Source organism: Bactrocera tryoni, chromosome 3 (assembly GCF_016617805.1).
Source record: "Bactrocera tryoni isolate S06 chromosome 3, CSIRO_BtryS06_freeze2, whole genome shotgun sequence".
In the NCBI taxonomy this organism is placed as follows: Eukaryota; Metazoa; Arthropoda; class Insecta; order Diptera; family Tephritidae; genus Bactrocera; species Bactrocera tryoni.
The window spans coordinates 31,355,409-31,367,226 of record NC_052501.1 but is presented as its reverse complement, the minus strand read 5'-3'; the positions used below and the strand labels follow the sequence as shown (position 1 = coordinate 31,367,226).

General features: G+C 36.1%; 1 protein-coding gene across 7 annotated transcripts in view; it reads right to left on the bottom strand.

Moving 5' to 3' along the window:
- Positions 1-497: 497 nt before the first annotated feature.
- Positions 498-11,818, bottom strand: part of LOC120772277 (synaptic vesicle 2-related protein) — a 66,072-nt gene continuing 54,751 nt past the window's right edge. For 6 of the 7 annotated variants that reach the window (XM_040100783.1, XM_040100781.1, XM_040100780.1 and 3 more), the window contains 3 exons: positions 9,240-9,311; positions 4,585-4,982; positions 498-988 (listed from right to left, as the gene is read on the bottom strand). In XM_040100783.1, the coding sequence (XP_039956717.1) occupies positions 706-988; positions 4,585-4,982; positions 9,240-9,311 (753 nt within the window). In that variant the 3' untranslated portion in view covers positions 498-705. The remainder of the gene's footprint in view (positions 989-4,584; positions 4,983-9,239; positions 9,312-11,818) is intronic. The other variant, XM_040100787.1, reaches the window with a different exon arrangement.

The window sequence follows — 11,818 nt, the reverse complement described above, 5'->3', positions numbered from 1 at the left end:
ATCCCATTTTGAACAATATCGTCCATCTAATACCATGTTCAGACCGACACTTAATCACACGATTTCGGCTGTTGAATGGATTATCCCACTAATCATAAAAATTTATCAAGATTTCGCCATACAAAAATGACAGCTCCAAATCACTTCATTGAAATGATTTCAAACTGATCCACGCTAAATCTCTCTGTGCGACTCTGATTTTGCGCAATCTACTTGTCAGCACTGGAAACCTGTTACATTATCACAGCTGATTTAGACACTACAAAGGGGAAAAAATGTAAACAAACAAATTTTTTTTAAAGCAATGAACCTAATTTCACCTGAAAATCGACTTAACAAATGAAAAAATGCATCCATTATTTCTATTATATGGAAAATATTAAAAAAAAGACGGCTTTTATTTGAAAATACTATATGACAATCTTTCCTTTTGATAAATATTAAGCGATGTGAATTCTTGAATGACAATAACAGTTGTTTTTTGATCTTTCTAAAGGCAGTGAGAACACTGTTGGGTTATGAAATGCTTAAATGTAATCTAATCTTTTAAATTTTCGGTCTGAACATGGTATAACCAAACATATTAATTAAGGTTTATTTGTTAACAAATACAAAAAAAATCTTAAACGACTTCATTACTTTCTAATACATCTTTTTATAGTGTAATTTTTAATCTGTATATATATATTATATGTATATAAATATTCATATCAAAATTTGACTTTCTGGAAGTATAATGCACGCAACTGCTGACAATAAGCCGATTGAAGTGTACACCATAAATGCACTAAAAGCAGAACTTTGGAAAAGCACTTGAGAAACGAATGGTGTAGCCATTGCGCCTAATCGGGCTATAGTTGAACATCCTCCAACTCCCAATGAACGTAAATTGTTCGGATAGATATCAGGTGTATATATGTACGCAGCTTGAAAAAGTCCAGATATAACACCTCTTGCGAGAAATAGAACCGAAGTTGTATAAATGCGACTGAAAATAATGATAATAAGGTTAATTTTTTCTTGCTTTAACAAATATGGTACAAAAATACGAAAATACAATTGAAAAAATTTATTTTTAATATTTAAAAAACCGTTAAAATGTAAATATTGTTAAAAAAAAAATTCTTGAAATGAAATTACTGTCTCAAGGAACACAAAAAAAAAATGTTTTTCACTGAAAACACTTTTGAATATAAAAATATAAATATAAATGAACCGCTGAAGTGTATGTTCGTGCAGGACTTCCGAACCACTTAGCGAATTGGATGATTCCTTCTTTGTTGCGTTTTTTATAAATATTTAACAAGATTTGTATATAATTTTATTTTATTATATTTGCTTGGGTAAATAAGGTATCTTTGGCACAACAGTTGGAAAGTCAGCCTCCATGGCGAAACTTCCCAAAATGGATTGAGGCTGATCGACTTCATCACCGCCTCTGTGCAGAAAAACGTCAACAAACACAAGGAAGGTTGTACGTTGAGAAGTTACAATCAGAATTGAAAGCTAAACGGTTTTCTATTCGACTTACACTTCTACTCTGAGAGCATTCATCAGCAACTTGGTATAATTGCACTGTTCACCGTCATTTCAATGTGCTAGCAAAACTATTGGTTTTCGGAATGGTCGAAAGAACAGCTGGTATGATGAGGACTGTCGTGTCGGAGTGGAGCAGACTGCCTACGTCGCAAGACGAATATGCAGACAAAAAAAAGAAAGTGAAAGAGAAATGCGTGGGTATAAAGAGCTTGAGATTGAGCTAGCCGACAGAGGGTTTTCAAGACCAAAGAGGTGATCTAGTGGCTGATGTCTAGAGCATACAGAATTTGTGGAGAGAACATTTATACAGCCTCCTGAAATAGTCGAGCCTAGTGTGTGAAAGATAAGCAAATCGCTTGGACCTCATCAGTGTAGATTTACACCTGGAAAACCCACTATTTACCAGATATTCACCATGAGCCAAATTTTCGTAAAGAACCGTGAAAAGGAGATCTACACACACCACTTTTATAATACGAGCTCCAGAGCTAAATAGAGAAGGTACAATTTTATAAGAGTCTTTAGCTGCCGGCATACGCCGATGATATTTATAATATATCAATGGCTTCAACAACCACTCCGTTAGTTCTTCTTTTTCCAGGCTGGATAAGAAAGTGGTATATGGATCTGCTTGTGAACGAGAACAGTACGAAATTTCTATTGTAATCAAACAGCCATTGCATTCGTGACTTGTCTCTCAAATACGTGACTTGACTCACAAATTCTAGAAGCCGCTCATCATTACCGTCCTGCTATATGGTGCTGGACAATATAAGTCGGCGTTAGGAAGGATCGAAGGAAAGGATTTGCGGAATATTCAACTTTCTTTGTGCATTGGAAATAGGGAATACCGGAGTCGTCGGAGATATATGACGACATTGACATATTGGCGTTAAACAGCGAGGAGAAGAAACGACTGGTGCGCTGTTGTGAACTCAGCTATAACCGCGGAAGCGGCGTTTGCGCCAGTAAGGAAGAAGAGTGAGTGAGTCAGAATAACGTTAGTTGCTCAGACAACTTTAAACATAATAGGGGTATTCTCTTGCTTTTGCAAAACCCTTGCACGGTGCAAGAATTGCATATATTTCCCCTTGGTGCACCGGCACAACAACAAACACACGCAGAAAATTATTTGCAATGGCTGTAAAATATGTCAGACCAAAACTCATATATATTTGCGTGCAATGTCAGGGCTAAAATTTTCTGGGAATTTGTTTTATGGTATTTCCAAGGAAATTTCGTGACGGGACTGAAAAAAATTAATAGTTAAAAAAACCCTAATAGACATATAGTATAAGAGCCTGTTTATTTAAAGACATTTTTACCCAAAGGTGTTTTTTTGGATGACTGCAATTATTCAACAAAGAAGTTCCATTAAATCTTGTGTGAGAAATCAAAATTCTGGCGCCGACACATTTAGAATGTTGGAAAAGGCCTTGGGTGATAATTGTCTGTAGCGAGCAAGGGCTTTTAACTGCTACTAAATATTCAAAGAGGGTCGAGAATGCGTTGACGACGAGCCACGATTAAGGCGACCATAAACATCAACTAATGATCAACATGTTAAAAAATGTAGAAATTGGTGCTCGATAATCGACCAAATCAAATAGGAGATCTTACTGGTATCGTTGGAATATTGGAAGGATCAGTGAAAATTATTTTGAAAGATCATTTGGACCTAAGACAAGTGAAAGGTCGGATTGGTTCCATAATCATACAACTTTTTCGAAAAATAGAGTCGCGTTAACGTTTTGGGAAACAATGCTTTCCGACTACCAGGATGTCAGAAACGTATTATTACTGGCGATGAGCCTTAGACTTATGCTTGCGACCCGGAAACAGACGACCAATCGGCTGAATATCGTTACAAAGGTGAGCCGAAGCCGAAAAAAGGTTGCCGAAATCAAGTTTATTTTTCTTCGATTATCGTGTGGTGCTTTCCGAATTTCTCCCAGCCGGCCAAACTGTCGACAAGGAATACTTTTTAGGTGTTATGCGTTGTTTGTAACTCTTGGTTTTTGCACCAGGATAATGCCCTGATAATCAAGTTACTTCGTTGTCTCCGGATCGAAAAGTTCGTAACAACATTGATCGTGTTGCAATGGATGGACGCCATGTCTCCAGTGCCCTGACAACGTCGAGAAGCATAGTGCCGACAGGTAAATGGCTTTCTACTCGCACTCCTGCACACTTGTACTCCTGCTCTCTGATAGCACTCATCAGCAACTGAGTATAAGGGAACTGTGGGACGGCATTTTAAGCTCCTTATCGAAAGAACACCTGTTACGATGAGGACTAAGTGAAGATGAGGTCGCAGTGAAGATAAAGCCTGCCTCGCAATGTTGCAATCAACCACACTGAGATGAGATACCGAGAGTTGAAAAGGGAAGTGAGGCGCATATGGGTCAAACCACGTCAAGTGGTTCATGAAAATTTCCCAAAATCACCGATTTTGAAAATTAGCAGTCCATTAGGAAGGGGGTCAGACGCATACCGCGTGATATAAATATTTCGTCAAAGTTTTTTTTATTATTTTATTTAATTATTTTCTCATAAGCTACTGGAGATAAATCGATGAAATTTTGTGAAGTCAAAGAAAAATGTTCGTGCTACATTATATGTAGATATTTTTTCACGATTCATTTGTTTACATAATAATATTTTACATAATTTTTTGTTAAACAATTGAAATTTTTCATGTGTTCTTCACGATAAAAAACTGGAAAGTATGTGACAGCGGAAAGTGGAGTTTCTTGATATTAATTTGTTTTCAAATTTTCGTTGATGCTCCGCAATTAGCGGTCTGACTATGTGTGCAGTTGCTCCATCTTGCTGGAACCCAACGCTATTGTAAGTTATTACACCTTGTTTTTGTAGCACGATTCGCGCGCCACCCTTTACAACCCCTTGGATATTTATACCGACATTAACATTTGGACTTTATTCGTAAATAATAATTTCACTCTATTAAATAGTTTTTTATAATAGCATTTAAAGTATGTATACCATAGCTAAAGCAACGCTATATGTGTTATGCATATTTACCTCTCACTAAGCGAAAGTAATGACATGCAGACAGAAAAGATTATGAACTGTAATGTCATTGTTTTCTTTTTTCCATGTCGTTTGATTACAGCTATTGTCAAAAATATACCGGGAAATTCAGAAAATGTGATCCACATTAAATCCATAAAATCCTTTGTATTAAAAGAGCTACAATTCTGACTGGGCGTCGCTTTACCTTTATCGCTAAGAAAGACTTCTGCAGATATTAGTACTAATCCGTAATAGCAAAAAGCACAAGACATCCATAGAAACCAGAGAATTAATGTTATTTTTCTTAACTCGGGTTTAAACAAAGTTTTCAGTTGATGTTGTGGATTGGCTTCATAATCACTTGTTAACCTTCCAATAAGCATTTGACGATTATTATCCTTGGCAATCTTTAAGTAAAAAAAAGCGTAAAAGTAAAATTATATAAATATAATTTGAAGTCAATTAAAATTTTACCAAAATTACATATTTTACGTAATACATATAATAATAAAACGGGTTTGTTAATAAAAGATAGGTAAGATATACAAGGTCTGTCGCAAAAGAAACTGTTTCTGGTGGCGCCACCTATTGGTGGGTATATGAAATAAAAAGTTTGATCTCTTGTTGATATTTCGTAAAAATTTTAAGACAATTGGATAACTACAATCGATGTTATCGATCAAAAAGTGACAGCAGCTCTTGATCATCGGTCATAAAATACATTTTGAACAAAGGGCAAATATTAATATTTGTTTTAAACTTGGGAAAACGTTTACTGAAACATTTTAAATGATGAAAAAAGTTTATGGTGATCAGTGCCTATCCCGTAGTAATGTGCATGAGTGGTTTAAGCGATTCCAAGAAGGTCGTGGGGACGATCAGAAGTCGGTCGTCCTCAGAAGTCAAAAATAAAGACAATGCTGATTTGTTTTTACGATTCCGAGGGTATTGTACACCGAGAGTTCGTCCCACCTGGCCAAACGATTAATGCGGTGATTTACCTTGGTGGTATGAAGCGTCTTTCGCGCGCATTCGTCGTGCTCGACCACAATACCGTGACGCAGGGTTCTAGCGCCTGCTACACGATAATGCGCCGTGTCATCGGTCGACGCTTGTCACTGATTTTTTGACAAAAAACTCCATATTAACCATTAATCACTCACCCTACTCATCTGATCTCGCACCCTGTGATTTTTACCTATTTGGAAAACTTCATTTGCCCATGAAAGGAGACTGGTTTCAGGACATTTCAGCTATCCAAAGGCGACGACCGATATTCTCAAGAGCATTCCGAAAAATGACCTGTGTTGTGAATGAGTGTTTATCATTTGAAATGCTAATTGACCGGGCTAAACGCTGTATCGAAGCACAAGGAAACTACTTTGAATAAAAAAATATAATTTTTGAAAAATATAAATTTTTTGTTGTTTTTTTTAACAGTTCTGTTTCTTTTGTGACAGACCTTGTATATACTTTATAGGGTCTCCGACACTTCCTTCTGGGTGTTACAAACTTCAAGGCAAATTTAATATACCCTGTTCAGGGTATAAAAAACAAATATGTATGTAGAATGTTCCCACCACTAAGGAAATAAATATGTTAATACATTTCAAAACATTTTGTAATAAATTTTTATTAATAAAGTAAAATATTTATGTATAAGAAATTCAGATTCATAAATCATAAACTTAAATGAAATTGGTATTAGATATTAGTACATATACAAAATTGAAAAAATTAGTTTTGTTGCTGGAAAAATTGACGGATTATTGATTGCTTTGAGTTGGTTTGCTTCCATTTAAAAGAATATAAAGTCTCTAAGTTGTGCAATTTCATTTCAATTAAAGAGCGTTGCTAATGGAACAAGCTCAAACAGTTCGACATTTTAAATTTGTATAAACCCAGATTTTAAATTTCTCATTTTTGTCCCAAGAAGCTTTAACAAAATACAGAGCATCGGAATCAAGTACATTTATTGTTTTGATAATCTGATGCGGATTTAGCTGGATTCATATTTGATCTAAAATATAAGGACCACTCTGTCATAATTTCTATTGTCATCCACGCCTTTTTGTTCGATTTCCAGTCAATTGGTAAATCGGTAATTTGTATGTGTTTAAAAGCTCTCGGGCTGCCTGTTTTTCCAATGACTAATAGCTTTCCTTTTTTTTTAAGGAGAGCGCATTTCGCGATGCCATTCTGATTAATAGTTACACACATGCATTGTATAAACCTACAATCAACAAATCCAATCATTTTCACCCATACATACACAGGCGAAAGCTTATAAAATGACAGAAATTACATTAAGAATGCCATAGAATGAGGGAGACTCAGGGCAAAAGGCCAGGCACTTCATTAGGGTTTCCTAAATATTCTACTACTAAAACGGCCAAATGCCTTAAAAAAGGCAAGAATGTGTTGCCATGTTAAGCTATCCAATTTATTACTTTAAGTACGTTTTTGTTAAATTTTCAAATATATTTCGATTATTGAAATTCATAAAAATGTATGTAATTTACCTAGTTTTGATTAAAATTGTATTTATTGTATCAAAATATTGGTAAATCTTTTCTATTTGATTAAAAATATTTGCAGAATATATCTATTTTTGTTAAAATTATTACAAATAGTTTTGTTTAGTATTGTATATATTATATGGGTGAAAATAGGCATCCCGGGGAACCGAAGACCCAAAAAATATCGGCAACGGGCCTATATAGCAACCTCTTAACTATTTTAAGTCCTTTTATTTAAATATCTGTGCCGAAAAATCAACTATTTCGATCAGGTGATCTCAGCTGTTGACGACCATATGATTCTTTTGTTACTTGTATGATTCTACAATACACACAAGTGATCGTTTACAACTAATGTTTATCAAAATAAGGCTAAAAACCCATTTCTAAAGTAACGGTTAATCGCAGTAGCTCCGGCATTTTTTGTCTATGAACAAAATACGGGGAATCGCAGCTTAACGCACATTACTTGTCTGACAGTGAAAAGCAAAAAGTTTGATGAAGTATGGGAATATGATTTCTTCTTTGCTTGTTTATAAATTTGTAAATAGTTATGAGAAAACTGTATAACAATTTGGGAGAGGCAAGAGAGCAACTCACCCACGCAAACACTAAATTATGGTTGTACATATGTGTTTGCTGACCAATGATTTAAAAACTTGATAAAGCAAGAGAAATGGTGAAGTTTAAGAAAGAGTTGTCCGCTCATGGGAAATGTTTCGTAATAAAAAAGTGACCGCGTCCACCCAAGGGAGCGTCCGATTAGGAAAGCATGATTCGTTCCTGAAACAAGGCGACAATATTGGGATTAGAAATTTATCCGCTTAAGAGAGCTGTCCGCATGGAGAGTTTTCGCTGTATTTATATATACCAACTTAGGACTGTCCTTAATTACTTTGCCAAATTTGAGCGCAATATGTCAATGTTTGTATACATCAGTTACTTAAGTTGGTATACTTCAGTAGTTCGTTGCGATTTTTACAAACAGATAAAAATATCGAACAAAAATTTGTCTCAAATTTTGTATTTCTAACCAAATTACGTTAGCGGAATCGTTGCCAAAAACCCTTATGGTGATTCGGTTTTATTAAAAATACAAGCCTACGAGTGAAGGATATTGTTTTTGAAAAGCGTCAGGCAAGTTTTAGAGAGATGGCAAGATAGCTAGACATCTCTCGCGAGTCCGTTCGAAAGATTTTGGTGAATATTTTGCGTATAAAACGCGTTCTTGCTCGACTCCTCTCGATAAAGCTGGTTTTTTTCAAAAATGCGGCCGTAAACCGGTCTCTTTGGACATGTTTGATCGTGCGAATTGCAAACTGTTGTATAAAAGAAAGTTGTTGTTAGTTACACCATTTATAACTCAAGAACGGCTGAACCGATTTGGCTGAAAATTGGTGGGGAGGTAGTTTAGATCCAGGGTAAGGACATAGGCTACTTTTCATTTCTTTATATTTGAGTCCAATACAACTCATAAAAACAAAAATTTTATTTCAAATCATAAGAATTTTTTAAAAATTCATGGTTGTAGAAATCATTTGAGAATTTCATTTCTTCAACAAAAAACAAAAACAATAAAAAAGCATCACATCTATATATGTATGTACATATATATAAGAATGTTGTGTTAGTTACACCATTTATAACTGGACTGAAAATTGGTGGGAAGGCACTCAACCACGTCTCAGAATCAGTTATTCGTTGTTTTTGTTGGATTATGAACTTTTCACAGAGCTTTCGCCTCTTTAGAGCATCATTGTCCTCATGGCTCATTTCGCCTGTTTACAGCTTAGCAAATATCTTATCAACGGTGGATTTCCCTGAACCCAAATTCAACAGTATCTCCCCCGAAAAACAATGCTTTATTAATAACACATGAAATGCTTTATGATCCATTTTTTTATAAACTAACACAAGTTGCTTCACAAAAATGCTATATCTCATTAACTAATAGTTATAATCCAGCTAATAGAAATCATATATGTAGATGGTAGTAGTAGTATTATCTATGTATGTATGTATCAGCCACAGTGAAGCGTGGACGGGTTCTCTATTAAATATATTTTTAAAGCGTATTCATGGCATGTAACTGTTATACAAATATAAAAAAAATAAAATGATTGCATACAATAAAAGTTTTCTTACCTGTTCTAAAACTCGGACTGCTTTATCATAATTACCATTTATTGTATGGAACCTGGCCGACTCTGTAATCCACTGCAAATAAAAAGATTTATTCGGTAAGAAGTAATTCTGTGAGCAATTAATGAAATAAATACTATGAGTTGAATACCCTTGTAATAAAGGTTACTTTTAACTGTTAATAAGTAGGTAATATTATTACCCACACAACTGACTTATAATTATAAAAGTATTGACAGCAGTATTAACTCTCCCTGCAGGAATATGCGTAGGAATATATACCTATATACATAATGGGTTGTCAAAAAAGTCTTGCGGTATTTTTATTGAATTTTTTTTTTATTGAAATTGAAATAAATACTTGATTATTCATGCCCAGCTCTTGACCGATGCTACGGCTGCTCCTATGCCGGTCTCTTTCGACCAATTCAGCGATTTTATCGCAATTTTCGACGACAGGCCTTCCGGAGCGTGGCGCATCTTCGACCACCTCTACACCAGAACGAAAACGTTGAAACCATCGTTGTGCGGTGGAAATGGAAACTGTATCGGGTCCATAACTGCACAAATTTTACTGGCGGCTTGAGATGCATTTGTGCCTTTATCGTAGTAGTACTGTAAAATATGCCGTATTTTCTCTTTATTTTGCTCCATGTTTGCGACGCTATAATTCACGAACGACTTAAAAGAAATGAGCTTTCCAAAAAGGTATAGCATGACCCGATGCGACGAGTAAAACTAGACTTCAAGCTGCCTGGCTGTCTCCGGATCGAAAAGACCGAACATGTTGTAATAGACCGAAGACACATCTCCAGTGTTCATTGCGCATTGATTCGGACCACCATCTTGTTGCAGCTAAACGCGCACGTCAACAAAACACAAGAAAGGATCGACGTCGAGAAGCTGCTGTCACAACAGACAGTCGAACGATTTTCTACTCGACTTGTACTCCAGCTCTCTGAGAGCACTTACCATCAACTCGGTATAATGCAACTGTCGGACAGCATTTATGCTGCAAACGAAACCGTTGGAAAAAGGCAAAAGAACAGCTGAAAACAGACCAAAACAAGGGCGGGATGGGATAGATACCGAGAGTTGAAGAGGCATTGGCAGACAAAAATTCTACGAAACTAAATGATATCATTGACCTCAGCAACCGCGCCGTTAGTTCTGCTTTCTCCAGACTGGATAAAGTTGCGAAGCAAATGGGTGTGGTAGTGATCGACGGCTAGGTCATGTCGTCCGAATGGATGAAAATACTCCAGCTCTGAGAGTAGAGGAAGAGGAAGACCTCCACTTCTTTGGAAAGACCAGATGAAAAAAACTTTGGCTACACTTGGAATCTCCAATCGGTCCCACGTTGCGAAAAGAAAAAACGACTGACGCGCTGTTGCTAACTCGGCTATAATCGTGTAAGCGGTGTCTAGGACACACCTATAGTTCTCCATTCTAATGGCTGATTGTACTAGCGTCGGCCTCTTCAGCTATTTGTTGGGTGTCAAGTTTGTTCCCATTTTTTCGGCGCACGGCGTTTTTAGTTTACACTTTCTTTAACTGGAGATGAGACTCAGCTACAATAATGTCTTCGCTTGTTTTCATAGGTAGCTCAGTTAATTGTTGAAGACACTGAATATCGAAAGTGAGTCCAATCAGTTTTCTTGTTGTGTAAACGGTATTGAGAGTGTAAGTCAGCTATGTGTGATTAATACTGCGAAGTGATCAGATGATTATTCACAGCATGTAGTACATGTATTGTCATTTATATTGATGCTTTTTGTTACCGAAAAGTCTATAGGGTCGGGAGTTCTTTTTTCATCAGTGGGATACGTCGGAAAGACTGAAGAGGAGAAGAGGAATAAGGAGATTTAGACTTTGTTATAGCCGTATAGAGTTGTCTGCTCTAGCGAGTAATGAGATTTCGCATTGTAGTCGCCTCCTGCTATTAATCGATTATGTATCTGGGAGTGCCATTTACCGCTGAGATGGCGGTTGAGCCATTAGAGTCACCAATATATTATTGAGCTTTTTTGTCAGTATGCATCACGCAATAGACCTTATAGTTCGGGATCTGAAAATAGCTCTGTTTTGTAAATTGAGTTTCCGATATTAAAAGAACAACTATATCATTAGTTTTGAGTAGAATTTTAATTTTCAACGCGTTCTTTCAAACCCCATTTGCGTTCCAAAACATCATTTTCATTGAATTAAAAAGAGAAAGAGTGACGAGTAAATTCGTCATTGATAAGATTTGTTGCATAACTTCTTTAAGTAGTGAGATCATCTAACGCATCTCGATTGAGGGTTCACTTGGGGTATGTGTATGTGGTAGGAAATTGAATTTTGAGATTGTTTTGATGACTAAGCCAATACTTGTCCAGTTTAACTTGTTTTTGGGAATGTTTGGGAGTATTTGCTTCCATGGGATCGTTTTCTTGGATCGACAGTATAATATCCCTACCTGAAGAGGACTTACTACTGAGGTTTGAGAATTGGATGCTTCTTGTTGATTTTGTAAACTGAGGTTCATACTGTTATGTTTTGTTGTCGTTGTTGGAAAAGCAGCAGAGTTTGTTGCCTCTGGG